Consider the following 17,583-nt stretch of genomic DNA (forward strand, 5'->3'; position numbering starts at 1 on the left):
TACCGCTCCACAGAGTTTATTCGGTGTACCGCTCCACACCGTGTTTAGGCGATGTACCATTCCACATCAGGTTTAGGCGGTAACCCCTCCAATTCACATTTAGGCGATGTACCACTCCAACTCACGTTTAGTTATTACAGCGCTCCACATCACATTTAGACGATGCAAGTTCCACATTACATTTAGACGATGCACGCTCCACATCATATTTATGCGATATACCGATCCACATCACGTTTAGGCGGCGTATCGCTCCACGTCATTTTTAAGCGATGTACCGCTCCACATCACGTTTAGCATACACCGTATCACATCACAATTAAGCGGTTTACAACTCTAATTTACGTATAGGCATCGTACCATTCCACATCACGTTGATGAGGTGTACCGCTCCACATCACGTTTAGGTTGTGTAATGCTTAACGTCACGTTTAGACGGTGTACCGCTCCACATCGTGTTTAAGCGATGTGCAGCACTCCGTTGCGCATGGTCACAAGTCCAGAAAAAAATTAATACTATTTTTTTTATTAGAGAAGTGATATTTAGAGATCGCTCAAGCCCTATGAAGCTTAACACGTATTTCTCATATGAAAAAAGACGTTTTTGTACAGTTTTATTCAGAATTGTCAATATTAGCTGAATTGAATTGATATCTAACATTTCTTTTCATAATTAGCTATAGAATACGAATTAAATATTACTTTCTAAATGTAACCCTCATTATTTCTGGTTTATAGGCTAAAACACCCCTAAGTGAAAAAATGCGTTTACGAGTTTTCAGCGTGGTTTATAATTTTTTGGATTTATTTTAGTGTGAATTCGGTCCAATTTCCGGTCGATATCCGTGAGAATTCGAAAAAAGTGCAATCCATTTTTAGATCACTCTTATGCTTACCCTGGCCGATCGAAAGAACCGAATGGAGCCTCTACAAAGTACCCGTAAAGACCATATTCGGTTCCTTTTTAAAAAAACTAAAAAAAAAAACAGAAAAATAAACTTTTAAATTGTTGAAATTCGGATTCTACGTTAAAATTCCCTATAGTAGGCCACGGAATAATCGCAATAGTTTTTTTTGCAACGGTAAAAAGTTAAAAAAAATATAAGACGTATAAACGCCTGTTGACTGCTACACTTCAAACGCATCATCTGTATGTAGCAGTTAACAAGCGTTGTAGATCCTATATATATTTTTTTTTAACTTTTTACCACAGCAAAAAAAGTATTGCGATTACTCCGTGAGTTTCTAATAGAAAATTTAACGTAGAATCCGAATTTCAACAGTTTAAAAGTTGATCTTGCTGTTTTTTTGACTTTTTAAAAAAGGAACCGTATGGGGACCCAATGGAGTCTTTACGGGTACTTTGTAGAGGCTCCATTCGGTTCCTTCGGTCTGTCAGGGTATGCACAGGACATGGAGCTGTACCCCGCCTAATCGTGAAGTTGTGCGATACACCACCTCAACGCGACGTCGAGCAGTATTGAATAGAGGCATCGATTTTACACTCAACTAAAACATTCTTGTCATGTGAGCTGCTTCCACAAAAGAAGATTTGCCGATTTTTATTTGGCAGACTCCTGTTGTGCTACTTTTCCACTTTCCTCTTTGCCGATATTCTTGATCTGAAAAAAGTGTTCCATTTCAATTCGGTTCAAAAGGATGACTAGACAAAACAGCTTTCATTCAGTAACAATATAAAATGTTTGTAAAAATGTTAGCTCATTCAGAAAGCTTTTTGTTTGCTCTCTCAGTTAATGCCAAAGTGGAATATAAACACTGCAGATAGTTGAAAACTACATTAAAATTTGTGAATTGGTTTAAATCCACATTGGTAAAACAAATTGGTAAATTTATATATAGTAATCGACACGTGTACGCAGTATGAAATTGGATCTGTTCGCAGCTAATACATTCTGTTTGCAACATGAAGTTGGTTCATAGGGATAGTAATTATGAGCTTTGATAAACTACCAACTTTAGACTTACAAAAAAATCATATCGCTTATAAAACTATGAAAAACTTCTAAGTTTATTCCATAGGTAAGTTTTTGTCATTGAGAATTTAAATTTTACAAATAGATGTAAAATACGTGGTTTTATTTTTTTAAATAATTATGCAAATTCAAATAGTAATTATACGTTCAGATATTCAGTTAATTCTTTAGACTTCTTTAAAAGAAATTTTTCCTCAAAAAATGATTACAAGGTTATAAATGTACTGCATCAATAATTTTGTTTCGCTAATAATTTAAATTTAATAATGTACTGGAAATCAAACTATTTTTAATTTATGTTTAATCTGTAAATCCTATCAAATTATAGAAACAACTTTATCTTTATGTAATAGAAAGCTTTATTATGTGGACAATGTTAAAATATCAATTTACCAAATTAAATAGTTTGTAATAACTTCAAAAAAAATTGAATCTTTGTATTGGATGCCCCAGAATTGGATTTTTGTTTATGATTCTACATGTGAAAAACAACATTAAACTAAAAGCTTATATGGAAGCATTGCAAATAATTTGGTTTAATTTTTAAACCTTCAAAATTGTATTGTTTGAAAATAAATATCTTTTATAGTTTAATTTAGACCAATTTTTAAATAAAAAAATTTATAAACGCGCCATGGAAGTAACAAAATTTGTGAAATATTGCAATTTTTTAAATTTATTCTATAGGTGCAGAATTATCACATTTTATTTTTGTGAAGAGCTCGGGGTAAAAAGAAAGCATAGAAACTTGAAAATAAATAAAAATATTTGTGCTGAATACGAACATTTTTTTCTCAATAAAGAAAAAATTACATTTTTGAATTCATCTAGATTAAAACTAAGTTTTAAAAAGTTGGAAATTTTGTTACCTGAAACTTATTCAGTTTGAATTAGAATGCCAAGCAATGACTGTATTTTATTCACACACATTTTTGGTGTTCAATAATAACACTTTAAAAATCACTAAAGGGTCAATTTTTAAAAATAAAGTTTTTGTTTAAAAAAATGTATGTGCAATTAGAAATGACGCCAGCTTTAAGTTTGGCAATTCAAAAAGCTGTAATATTGGTGATTTGCGTTCGAAATTACTATAATTTTTAAGATTGAGAATTGAAAATTTAACTTTTGATCTTCGGAATCATAAATCATTTTTAAAATTGAAGACTTTTTAAATGTAACTTTTTCAAATTGTATAAGTTCAAATGATAAATTTTTCGAATAGAGCTTTTAATTATGAAAATATATTATTATAGGTATGCAAGTTTTATATTCTGTAATTTTCATAATTTACATTCGATATTTCTTCAATTTTAAATATCTGGAATGGAAAACTTGACATTTGATCTTTAACATCATCAGAATTAGAAATTGCATCATTTTGACCTATAAACATTAAACATTAAAGTATCTTTCATGGCAAATCTTCAAGATAGACCCATTTAAGCAATTGTATAAAATTTTATGATTGTGAACTAATAGCATACAAAAATAAACAACTTGGAAAATTTTCAATGAAAAAATCTTCATAATGGATCATTCACGAAAGTGTAACTGTAAGACATCAGTAAGACTCAGAATTATAGAATCCCTTTTTAGAACACCTTATTACAAGATAAAATCTTAGATTTTAATAAAACTTACAAATTACTTAAAGCCAATGAAAATTAAAATTTCAATTCAAATAGTATTCTTTATTAATTAAATTTGAACATACCAAAAAGAAATCCAAACAACCAGATTCCCTCAAATCTTGCAAGATTCCTACGAATATCTTAGTCATTTCATCACCTCCTACTTCATAATAAAATCTGTAAGATTCTTCTCCGGTCAAATTAATCAGAGTTTCAACACTGTCCGACACAAAATCAAATGTACGTGGGATAAAAAAAGAATTACACGCAAAAACACACAGAGCAGTAGTTTTATATTCTTCCAGAAATTTTGGCTTTGAAAACCTTTCTAAATTTGATACATCAGCCTCTTCCAAACAATCACACAAAGCTTTATGATAAGCATCGATAACAAAATTCAATTTCGACGTTCTGACTTCTCTCGTGCAGTTAAGAATCAAAAATTTGGAAAGGTCTGTGCCTGGAGAATTGTACTCAATCGCACCAAAATCAATTACTTTCGCCTTTATCTGGTCGTCTATTTTCTTGAAGACAATATTGTTCCGCAAAAAATCTCCGTGGCACAGAACTGTCAAAGGTTCCTCAGATCTCTTTATATTATTAACAATTTGGTCACAAGCATTGACCAAAATAGGTTCTATTTTATCACAGAATTCCTTATCATAATTCTCCCTTCGTAAATAATTTACTATTCTGGCTCCTATGGCATTTGCCCCAATCATGATACAAGAATCCTTTGACGCTAATATGCGGCTGTTAAGTTTGTTAATTTCTTCAATAAAATTAAAAAATTCTTTCGGTTGCTTGTTCTTCAATATGTAACTCTTGGCATGAAATCTGGCGATTTCTTGTACAGCTGCTAATACAAATTCCATTTGGAGATTAGCTTTTTTCGAACAAATTTGATAACCATCTTTAGTCAAATTTTCCAGGATGACTAAGGAATCGTATGGTGCCTTATCCAGTGTGTAAAAGCATCTCGGATAATCCGAACTATTTTGTGCGAATTTTCTGTAGAAAAGAATTTCCTTAGTAAAAGGCACTTCAACCTTCAACAACTCATTTAATGTCTTCAGGGCCGTTGGCTGCTTTACAACAAGGTTGTACTCAGAGTTGAACTCCCTCTTCTCATTTTCAGCAAACTTTAGGTCGAGGAAGAAAACTCGAGACAAAAAAAAGGAGTCTTGCGGTGTGGAAACTTTGTAGCTCATAGAAGAGTCGGTTCTTTTTAAACAAGACTTCAGCTTTGGGATCAACTCGTCTTCCAACCAAGCTTTTGTATTTTCGTTTGAAGCACCCATTTTTATTCTTGTGCTATTAGCGAGATCACTTTCCTCAACTGAATTTGACATCAAAGTGAGAGATTATCAGGAATATGCGCTTCTCGAGTGTAGTAATGATTATCATGGGCTGGCAGAGGTCAATTTCTCTAATGGCTTCTGATATTCGTATCAATAAGATATTAACAAGCTGGACAGTGAAGAAGATGAGCGAGGCGGGTTCTAACGGAAGATTGCTACCTTACCGACATCGAGAAGGTTTTATAGTGGCAGTGGTACGTATTCGTGCTAAGTTTCTAGAAAAGTGGTTAGTTTCCATTCTGAGTTTTTAGAATACTTTAGATGACGCAATTCTGAATTCCTACCTTACCGACATTTATACAACAGGGCTAATAGATCTGCGGGGCTGGACCACTTTTCTAGAATCTTATTTAGAATATTTTCGATGTCAGTAAGGTAGGAATCCTGCTTTAGAAGCATAAGCTATGTTACCAATTTAAGGGGGGTGGGGCTCAAAACCAAGGTTAGTCACAATGTTGGGGGGTTATAAGTGGAAATAACGTTAGGAGCTTAGAAAACATTGAGGAATCAAACCCACTAATAGAATCAAACAATATTTTTTGGTATAAATTCAATTTTTTATTGAAAACGCAACTATACTATTAAAAAGTTATCTTTTTATACAAAAATCGGCTACTTTGTTAAAAATTCGTTTTTCAATTGAAGGTTCATCCCTTTGTTAAAAAGTTTAACTTAAATTTTTAATTACGAAATAATAAAATTCAGGAAAAATCACTGGCATTTCAACAAAATTTTTCAATTTTAAACCTATAAACAAAACGTTGCGAAGACAGTAGTGTTAACAAAATATATAAATTTTCGACAAACTTATTAAACTTTTCTTAAAACAGATTTATTAAAGGATTAAAATTGAACCAAAAATAGTGACATTCTGAACAAAATTGTTGAATTTAAAACAAAATAATTATACTTTTAACAAAACAGTTGAATTTTTAAACAAGTGTCTCAATTTTTACCCTGTAAATATGAATTTTCTAACAGAAAGAGAAATTTTTAACAAAATGCACGAATTTAAAAAAACGATTACATTCTCAACCTTAAAATATGACTTTTTAACCAAATAGATAAATTTTTAATTCAAGCCGTTGAATTTTTAAGCCCAAAAGACGAACTTTTAGACGGGCGTTGAAGTTTTAACAAGAAAAATATTTTTAACTAACAAAAATGACGTTTTATAATAAAAGATGAATTTTGAACCAACAAATACGCATTTTTAATGAAATAGTCGAATTATAAGAGGAAAAAATTGAAATTCAGTACAAAAAAAGGCTTTTTCAACCAAATTATTGAATTTTTAAGTCGAAAAAACGAATGTTTTATAATGCATTTGAATTTTTAACGTAAAAATTTATTAATAACTAAAGAAGAGGACTTTTTACAATAAAAAATAAATCTTCAATCGAAAGAATGTATTAAAAAAAATAAACGTTGAATTTTCAACCAAAATAGATGACATTAATAAAATAATTACATTTCTATTAATATAGTTGAATTTGCAACCTGAAAATGTGCATTTTCAACCAAGTGGTCTAATTTTCAAGCAATAAATATTTTTAAAAAACAGCCACAAACAGTATACTTTGAACAAGAAGTTAATGTGAGGGAAACTCATAACTCATAACTCACAACTCATAACTCATAACTCATGACTCTTAACTCTTAACCAGTATACCCTAACCTCTAAATCAAAACTCATGACTCATAAATCTAAACTCGAAAATTCAAACTCCTAACTTATAAGATATAACTCTTAATACTTAACTTCTATCTTAAAACTCATAACTTAAAACTCGCAGCTCACAGCTCTGAGAATTGAGGGTGAAATGAGAAGGGTAGAGGAAGTTGTCGGGAATGCGGGGAAGTGATGAGAAAGGAATTAGATGAGGAAGAAATTTATGGGAAGAAGCCTACTTAAACCACTTTTTTCAAGGAATTCCCCTAACACTATATCCAGTTTCAAATTATTCTAAAAATAGATTTAAATTATTGTTCTGTCAATCTAAGTTCAAGTGAATGAATGAATTTGAAGATTATTCATTATAAATGTTGCTTTCTCAAATTTGTAATGCCCTGATGGCATTACAAATTTAATCTTCAAGAGAAGGCTTTTAATCGCGTGTAGTATGCATTGCACTGATTAGTTTCTATCTATATTAGCTCTTGAGATCCGCTTTATCTTTTATAGGCGAGGACGGAACTAATTCTTTGGTTAGCCAGATAGATACCTAGATTTGGGTCGATAGTAGTCTTGTTCTGGACTAATTGATAATTAAAAAGGAAATAGGTCATACATTACTTGAACTGCTCTCGTTTTTGTAATGACCAAAAATTTCAAATATAGTTTTTTTGACATATTTTGATATAATTCGATCGCAAGAGCTCAGAAATATAATTTTTTAATGTTCTTGTATATATATACAATAATACATTACTTAGTGTAATTGTTCGCGTCTTCAAGAAGTATCGATCGACCAATTGTTGGAATTTTTTATGACCCACCAGTACCGATTTATGTAGTTTAAAAAATGTGTTTATTTTTTTTTATGTCAGAAAAGCCTTTTTTTGAAATTTACGATTTTTGAAAAAATAGTGTATTCTGCTTATATCAGAAAAACTTTGTCTCATACGAGGAATACTGCAGTACTTCATGGAATGTTTGTTCGCGTCTTCGAGACACATTGAATGATCTATTGACCTACCTGCCATGACCTCTTATGATCTAGAAATATCGATTTATAAAATTTAAAAAAGATATTAATATCCTTCTTGATATGATAAAAAATTTGTTAATATTGGTTTATGACAGTAATGTGTATGATAAATTTGTTCACGTCCTTGAGAAGCATCCATTGTCCGATTAAAGAACCTTCCATGACCTACCATAACTTGGATTTTTTTTTATTGTTTGAGTGGGTCTTTTGAGCCATATTATTTTACTTGTTAATAAAAAGATTTTGTGTTTGATTTTGTAAATATAAGAATACTTTATTTAATAAAATTGTTCCCGTCTTCGAGTTGTATGGCTAGATCTATTAACGAACTTTCGACGACTATTCTTAATTAATAATTTATCAATAGCGACTTAAAAATTTTTAAAAAGTTTCATTGTTTCTATAAAGAAAACATTTATTTTAATTAAAATATAATACTACCGTAATTAAAAAGTTGTTTATTGTAACATAACACATCGATTTAAATGTGCACAGGCTGTTTGATTTTCTGAAAATAAGACGTTCAGTTAGAGAAAAACATAAAATAAGCACAAATAAATATACCCGTAGTGAAAACATCCATAGTATTTTGCAGCGGTGTTATTTATACAATAATATTACAGTAAAAATAGGTATCTGCTAAAACAAATTGGTAGCAGTATAATCTTGTTTGGTTATTCGTAAGGACTTCTTAATGAAAATATGAAAATATACGGTCTGTCAGTATCTTGGAACTTTTGTTATCAATCACAAACAAAAAACTTATACATTTTTCAAGCCTTTTGTAAATAAAATAATCTTCAAATTGATCTAAAATCGAAATCTCTGCGACTATGAGTTTCAAAGTTTTAAATGTTTAAATTATCGACACCGGTTTTTTCATAAATTTTAATTCTATATGCAATATTTTCGTAGTAAAAAAATGGTATAAAAAATGTTGCCGAACAACTAAATAATTATAGAAAATTTCAGAGAACGAGGAGTAGAATTTTAGCTTATAACTGATGAAACTTTTATATAATTTTCAGCCATTATGAGTTTCAAATTTAATTTTAAAACAAATTTCTAGGATTTTAAGAATTAGAACAAAATTATCATCAAAATTAAAATTATGACTTTTTCGAAGAAAATATTTCTTACAAATCTACTGTTTTCAATTTAGAGGATAATTGAATGATCTTCAAATACACTTATTTGCTTAAAAATTAAAAAAGAAAAACACTTTAACGATTTCAGCCATTAAACTATTTACTTTTAAAATTGGAAACGATAGAGTTGCAGAAATTGTTTTCTATGAAAAAATAAGCCGTAATTGATTAAAATTCCAACATTTTACAAAAATTGGTAAGAAGCGATAGTGACATAAAATTCAATTGCAAAAAGAATTGTCAAAACAAAAGTGTAAATAAATGTACAACATTTAAAAATTAAAAATAACTTTAATTATTTGCAATTAAATGATCGGTATTATTATTTTGATTTTTAAAACCATAGAAAAAATATTTGTGTATGCTTTTCACAGTCATGTAAGATCATTAATTTAATAATTAAATTAACAGCGAAAGGTCTGAAAAAAAGTGAAACCACATAGAAATTAAAGAAAATGAAGAAGAAAAATAATGTGTTCAAAATTTTTGTGGGTGATTTTTGAGCTGCTTTTAGACAATAACTGCACTCATCTTATTTGTTAAGTTACAAACGCTTAAATTAAATTTTAAACAAATGGTGAAAAAACGAATTAAAGTTTAATTAATTATGAGTAGTGAAATGTTGCTTATAAAAATGATTTAAACAATATTTTTTGCAAAATTCTTTTGGGTGACAAAAATATTTTTGTAAAATATATGAAATATATAATAATGAAGTTTCTATTTAATTTCCTCAAAAAAATATTTATTGAACTTTTATTCTAATTTCCCTACAGATAACATGCTTTCAAATTTTTGCAACTTTTGTATTACAACTTCAAGTTCTTGCAATTCGAAAAGAAATTTTTTATCATTTATATACGTAAGCTGTTGCGATACAATGAAAAAATGGCTTCAAAATGAGCCCAAGATCATTGAAAAATGTTGATTATTTCGGATGTTATTTAAAATTGAAGAAAATATTGAAATTTACACTATTTTTGCAATATTTACTCAAAAACTAGACAAATTGGCTTCAGCCTGGGCTTATTTTATACCGAATTTCGAAAAAAATCAACCTTTTGAAGATAAATTTTTTTAGCTCTGGTATAATTAAAATTAAGAGAATTTATTTACTCATAATAAAAGAGGTAGAAGAAAGCGGTATCGTTAATTAAAAAATGTATAGCCTTAATACTCTCTAGTGGAAACTTTTTCATTATAAGTAAAAAAAAAAGTAAAACCATTTTTATAAGAATCGACAAATAAATACAATAAATTCCAACCAAATTTACTGCAGAGTGCAACTTTTTGCATTATTCGAACGAATTTCGTACTGTTTGTTGTTGTATTTTATTGTAGTTTTAATTTCCCACAATAATGTACTTAAAACTAAAAGAATCTACCAAAAAAATTAATTTTTAGTTTCTCTAGCAATTTTGATAACAATTTCTTATTCTTTTGAAAAATATTTTTGAAAATTCTATGTAAGAAAACGTTCAATAAATATTAAATGTTATAAATTATGGAATTTCTTCAGTAGTGTAGTCTAGGTCCGGTGAGATCTGGCGCCCCAGGGTACTTTTTGATAATGAATAATTGATAATTAATTGATAATGATGAATTTTTAACCCAAAAAGTCGACTTTCTAATCAAATACTATATAATTAAAAATAATATAAATAATAAAACAATATACTAAAAGTAATATATTTAACAAAATTTATTAATTTTCTACGTACTAGTTAAATTTTTAACAAAGGCGATTCATTTTCTATCCAAAAAGACGACTCTTCAACAAAGTACATGACTTTTATACAAAATAGTAGAATTTTTACTTTATACAATATAAAGGATAAAGTTTTAAATTAAAATTTAATAGTTAAATTTTCAGATAAGAACTCTGATAAGAAAATAATTGAATAAAAAAAAACGAGGTCTCAATAGAATGGTTAATTTTCCAACAAAAAAGATGAATTTTTGACTAAGTTGATTAATCTTATATAAAAAAAAAGTTAAACTTATTCAATAGGCAGAATAAAGTTCTAACTAAGCACAGAATAGGTAATTTTTCAGACAAATTTTTTTAACTCAAAAAAAGAACTTTTAATCAAGTTTTAACATTTTTAACCAAGAAAATTAAATTTTGGCCAAAAAAGATTAGTTTTGAACAAAAAACAAGAATTTACAATATAATTAATGAAATTTAAAGCCAAAAAATCATTTTTAACATAAAAGTTCATTTGCAATTTAATGGTTAAATTTTTATATATAATTATGAATCCTTAATGAAAAATTAATTTTTTTATAATGTAGTTCAACTTTAAGTCACATAAATGACTTTTCAACAAAAAATATAAAAAATCAACTAATTATGTAATAGACAATATTTCAACTAAAACATTGAAATGTTAACCAAAAAGTATCAATTTTCAACCAAGAAGATTAAAATTCACAACTGAATTTTTGCGGATAATTATAATTAATTTTAAAGTCAATATGAATAATTTTTCGGAAATAATTGTATTTTTGACAAAATAGTTGATTTTTCAGTCAAATCAATAATTTGATGTTAATTGTTTTTTTCCCACTGGTCTAAAAGAAATATTTTTGCAAATAGATTCTTATTTCTAAATTGTGAAAAAATTCATATCAAGCTCCACTGGGATCCGAACTGTTTTAGATTTCCGGTCTGATGCTCTTACTCACTAAGCTACGGAGAGACGAGCTTCATTTCTTCGTAACCCTTACAATCCGATTTCCGACGTAATTTTTTATACATGTAAGATTAATATTTTAAACATTCGAATGTTTTATATTTTTTGACGTTAGCGTTTTGATCAGATAAACTTGATTAAATAATTTCATCCTAATTAGTTTTTGTGTATTGGTATTAAACTAATATTTCTAAACATTGATTTTATTTTCTAAACTGTGAAAAACTATTTAAGCTTTGCTGGGATTCGAACCAAGGTCATTCAGATTTCCAGTCTGATGCTCTTATCCACTAAGCTATGGAGAGACGAGGCTATTTTCTTTACAACCTTTATAAGTTGAATTCTGACATAATTCCTTATACTTGTAAGATTAATTTCTTCAAAATGTGAATGTTTTATATTTTTTGAATTTAGCCTTTCGATAGGTAACATTTATTAAATAATTTAAAATTAATTATTGTTTTTTTGTCTAATAGTATTAAATAAATATTTTTAAATATTCATTTTTATTTCAAAATTGTGAAAAAATTGATCAAGCTCTGCTGGGTTGCGAACCCAAGTCCTTCAGATTGCCGGTCTGATGCTCTTATCCACTAAGCTACGGAGAGACGAGCTCATATTCTTCACAAACCTTACAAGTTGAATTTCGAAATAATTCCTCATACTTGCAAGATTAATGCTTTAAACATTTTAAAGTTTTAAATATTTTTATGCAAATTCGTTTTTGTCCACTATTAAGATCTATTAAGATCTATACGAATAACTCTGTTCTGACAAAAAAATAGATATGTGATCGAGAAATATAAAAAAATGTAACGTGAAATTTATTTTCCTCCTTCAGGATAGACTCTGAATTGAAGTCACGCAGCAAAGGCAATGCACTGAAATTATTATCCAGCATTAATTAAACAAGTGGATTTATAAGAGATTGGATTAAATGAAAAAGCAATGAATTATAAAAGTTTTTCAATTTATGAATTATAATTACCACTCTTTTGTCATTAAAAAATTGTTCCACCAACTCTTTCGTTTCAATCTCTGCAAAAATATTCCAGTATTTTTCTCTACCGCCATTAATTAAAATTTTAATGGAATTATTTCTGCCAAGGTATAAAATATCGGATTATGGAATTATTTCAATTTAGGCATTTTACCTAATGAAAATTTTAAACTTTGTAGAGCAGATGTCATTTCATTTCACAGAACGCTTTTTAAATCGTGCACAGTAAATTCCGGTTGATCAATTTGATCCTGAAATTGAATCAAAATGATATGCAACGCTTTTATACGGATTTTTGTTATTTGATCTCAAAACTTCCGATCAGATTGATCCGATTTTGAAGCCTACATGCATATTGAAATTTGGAGATTAAACATTTTTGTACGAAAAATCATTGAAAGTCGACGAATAGTTGAACTAAGTAAATCTAAAGAAAAACTTTTTAAAGGTAAAGAAAATCCGGACCTATGGAAATTTATAACTCAATATACAAAAATTGGATTTTTACGTCAACCTGAAATAAAAAATATTATAAAACAATTCTCTTACGTCCTAGGTGGTTAAAAATCTACCAAAAGTGGAAGTCAAATGGGTAAACATATAGAAACACTTTCAGAAAAAGAAGTTGAAAATTCGTCATTTTGGTTCGAAAATTGAATTTTCGGTTTAATTTTAGACTGTTTTGTGAAACCTTCTCATTTTTGGCTCAAAAATTCAACAACTTGGTGGAATTTTCTTTTCTTTTTGACTGAAAAATCATTCTTGGTGGAAAATTTCGTTCTTTTCTTTGATCGTTTTTGTTTTAAAATGCAACTGTTTAGTTAAAAATTCAACTTTTTTACTTAAAATTCGTTTTTTACGGTTGAATAAAACTATTTTTGATTGTAATTGAAATATTTGTAGTGTCGTTCCAACTATTATATTTTTGGTTAAGAATTAATTTTTTTGGTTCGAAATTCAAACATTTGTTTGAACTTATTTGTTAAAATTGATTTTCTTTTTTCGTTGCAACTTCATCATTTTGGTCGAAAATTCAACTCTTTGGTTAAAAATTGAACTATTTCGTTAACTGAAAATTTTACTATTTCATTTCATTATTTATCATTTTAGTATGAAATTTATTTCTTTTGAAAGAAATTACATCTCTTTGATTAAAAATCCATCCATCTTTGATTTTGGTTTAAAATTTCACTATTTCTTTTTAATACATTTTTTTTTTTTGTATTAAAAATTTAATAATTTGTATGAAAATTTAACTGTTTTGTTCAAAATTAATTTTTGTTTGAAAATTTTGCTTTCTGGTTTAAAAATTCATATATTTTAGAAGAAATTGAATCTTTTTTGTAAGACAATGTAACTATTTGGTTAAAAATTAATAATCTTTGGTTTGGGATTTAACTTTTTTGTTAAAAAATCGGTTTTTATAGTCAAAATATTGACTATTAGATTCTTCGTTTAAAATTAACCTTTTTTGGATAAAAATAGATCTATTTCATTGGAATGTTTAACAACTTTAAATTTAAGGTTGAATATACCTTTAGAATTTCCAAAAAATCGATTTTTTTCTTTCATATTTTGAATGTATTATATTTTAAAAATATACTGTAAAAAGGAAAAAGGAAAATATTAAATATTTGTGGAGATATTGTTAAAAATGTCAGAGTCTACATACTGTCACTAATCTGGTAGTCGAAGCGCTTGGGTCGGAGCAGTGTTTCTTACACAATAGGTTTGTATATTTTTTTGTCCCATAAATTCTGGGAAGGCTGATTACTATGTTACTACGTTACTACGTTACTACGTTTACTACGTTTATTAAGTGGACCCGGAATCGCCGATTGATCGGCAAGCCACTGAATCTAATAGTTATACCGATTAGGCTGAAATTTGCAGGGGCTTCTCTTTATGGTACTATCGAAAGGATATACCTAAAATTTTAAAGATATCGGGTTATTAAATAATTTTTTTGGGGTAAAAACTGTTGAAAAAATGGTCGAAAATTTGAACCTTCGATTAAACAGCCGATATAAATTTTAATTTTCAACTTTTTTATTATTTCATAGGTTTATCCTTCCCTTTAAAACATAAGTAATCGAACAAAAAAACCTTTTTTATATCAGATAAATGGAAAAATTTTGACAGCTGCAGCAGTTTTCGATGCCTTGGAGCAGACGCTTAAAGCAATATTCTGCATAGTCGCCATTTTGTAAAAAAAATCACATGTCTTTTTACACTTTAAAAATGCAAGAAAAGATGTTCAAATTAATAAATGATCTAGTTATTTTATCAACTTAAAAAAAATTCATTAAAATTGATTGATTTTACCCTTTCTAAAGTTATCTTCCCACTTAAGACTTCTAATTAATCATTCATAATTATAGTTAAAAATGCATCTATTTAGTTTAATATCGAACAGTTCTGTAGAAAATTCTTATTTTCAGATTTAAATTTCAACTGTTTTGCAGGAAATTAACTTCTGACTTTGAACTTCAACAATTGGCATGAATTTATTTTTCTTTCTGGATAAAAATATTTTTATATGTTAAAATTCGTCCGCTTGGTTGCAAAACTTACCATTGTTGTTCAATATTGATTTTTCTAGTTGAAAAGGAGGAGGGTCAATAAGGCCGGTTTTTGGGCCATCTACAGATTGGCCTCAAACATGTTTTATTTTATTCATCTAACTAGGTCTCATAACCCCTTAAAAGGATTTTTCCTGAGAGTCATCTGATTTCAAGATATAGTCATTTTCAAGTTCGTATTTTACATGGGATTTCGCACTTTCATTCAAATCATGCTAAGTTTCACATTGTTTGTATTGCTCACGCAAGATCATACTTGGCCAAAAACTGCGCACGTATATGCGTTACAACATATGTTAAAGACATTATTTTTCTCGAGGTACTTAGCCTTCAAAATAGGGCTCATTTTCATACTTTATTAGGTTTGTGATCATGAAAGGAGTAAAAATGTCCTACTTTATCAGATTTATTAGCAATAATTTATATAAAATAATCGAAATAATCTTGGATACATTTTTCTAAGAAAAGGTATATTAGTTTACAGTCAATCAGAACTTATGGTCGATTAGAGGCTAGGCACTCTGCAACAGCCTTATGCGTCAGAATTGGTTTGGTCATCTGAAGATGATTCTGCTTCTCCTTCATATTCCGACCAACACGATGCATCATTCACGTGACTTTCGAATTCACGTGAAGGTCTGGGAGTGTTTTGGTTATATCTAGAGTAACCAAGATACCACAGAACACTGGCAATGTGAGTGCAACATCCTACCACTCTGGCACCATTTTTGCACTGACAGTACCAACCACTTATCGGATTTGCTCCAGGATTAGTTTATATCCATAAGTTATACACTGTAGAAGATGTATGCCGAGACTGGATTTGTACTCTTAGAATGCCTTTCTCCTGTTTGTGGACAAGAAGGGAGTACATTCCATCGTCAGATGAATGTTCCTCGGTATACGATTGGGCTTGCTTCAGCTGATATACTCCGAGTGTGATGTATCGCATTTCATCAAGAGTTAACCTAGGAAAAACAGGTAGTGTCTCTTGCGTTATAGGAAGCCACGATGCCCTCCTTTTTCCCCAGTTTTCCTTTTCTGCTCGCTCTTGCAGGCGATTAGGCTGCGAAGCCAATCGCAACATTCGTTCAGCGATCAGATGATCATCGGAATTATCATGAATTCTAGGAGGTCGGAATGCATTACAAAGGGCACAGACTATTCTGACGTACTCGCCGATGTACGGGATTTGACTATTTGGAAAAACATCACTTAAGGCTCTCCAAGTTTTTGCTTGATTCTCTTTCTCTCTCCTTGATTCGTTTGCTTCAATCGTAGTGTGCTGTGATCCTTTTTGAAGAAAATGAGGCATTTTGGAAACGAATCCAAGATCTTCTAAAAACTTCAGGCAGTCCCGAAAACCGCGATCGACAACGATAACAGAGTTTGAGGGCATCCATGTACGCAGTTTTATTGAATCTTGTTTTAAAAGATTTTCAAAGATACTAGCGTCGTTGTTCCTGCCATCAGAAAAATACGGACCGAAAACATCCACTATATATCCTGTCGTCGTTACTAACATCATGGGCTTGACCAGATTCCTTCCTTTATGCATAGAATAAGTCCGCCTTTGAAAAGAGTAATTGCTACTCTTTTGGATAAACATGTATGTACCATCAGCTACAAGGATACATACATCTTCTCCATTTGCGAATAGCGTTTTTGCCGTTGATGTAGTATGGTCCTTAATGACTGACTCGGGTGATATGTGACCTACACCAAGATGATGAGGTACAAAGAAGGACATTAGAGCTTTCCTTGCTGCCGTAATTCCTCTGCCAACTCTTCGTTTTTCTATGCCAAAAATAGTTGATAAAATCGCATTGGAAAGACCTGTGCGCAACTTGATCAACAATAATGCAAGGCACAAACGCACAGAACGACCTTTTGTCGAACGCACTTCAATTGACAAGTACTGTGCAACGTCACTAAATTGATTTTTCGTCAAACCGGTGAGCCTATAATAATCTTTATCCTCAAGCGCAGATGGATCATCAAAATTCAACCCTGTTTTTCTTGCCTCCTCACGCAAAATCATTCAGAAGCTTAGAAATCGACTTAGCGTTCATGTAAGTAAAATCAGAGGTGGCTTTTATAGACGCAACAGCCTCTTTCTTAAGAAAACCATTATCAACCAAATGAGAAGCACAGCATCTCGCTTTTGCAGGAATCAAAATACCAGTATCGACATAAACCCTCAATGCAGCAAAAGGTTTGATTCTGATACAATTATTCTTATGATGACAGACAATGCATCTGGATTGAGAAACCATACATCTTCTTATTGGAAGTTTGATTTTCCTACAGTCAGAATCTGAAGTTCCATCTTCACTGGAAGATTCTGAATTTTTATATATCTGACTCTTACCTGGTTCTAAAACATTTGATAAATCATTTTCAGAAGAACTCATCTCTTTTGCATCTGTAATCCGACGCTTTTTAATCGAAAAGCATCGA

At 29.7% G+C, this 17,583-nt stretch overlaps 2 protein-coding genes across 2 annotated transcripts in view; one reads left to right on the forward strand and one right to left on the reverse strand.

The window, feature by feature from the left end:
• The window catches only part of LOC117177087 (locomotion-related protein Hikaru genki), a 530,094-nt gene that overhangs the window by 8,047 nt on the left and 504,464 nt on the right, over nt 1–17,583 (forward strand). The gene's annotated exons all lie outside the window — the stretch shown is intronic.
• Nucleotides 1,400–4,948, reverse strand: LOC117177088. Its single transcript, XM_033367577.1, has 2 exons — nt 3,709–4,948; nt 1,400–1,622 (listed from the first exon to the last, which is right to left on the reverse strand). The coding sequence occupies exons 1-2, from the start codon at nt 4,924–4,926 to the stop codon at nt 1,563–1,565; spliced, it is 1,278 nt and encodes a 425-aa protein (XP_033223468.1). The 5' UTR covers nt 4,927–4,948; the 3' UTR covers nt 1,400–1,562.

Source organism: Belonocnema kinseyi, chromosome 7 (assembly GCF_010883055.1).
Source record: "Belonocnema kinseyi isolate 2016_QV_RU_SX_M_011 chromosome 7, B_treatae_v1, whole genome shotgun sequence".
NCBI classification, from domain to species: Eukaryota; Metazoa; Arthropoda; class Insecta; order Hymenoptera; family Cynipidae; genus Belonocnema; species Belonocnema kinseyi.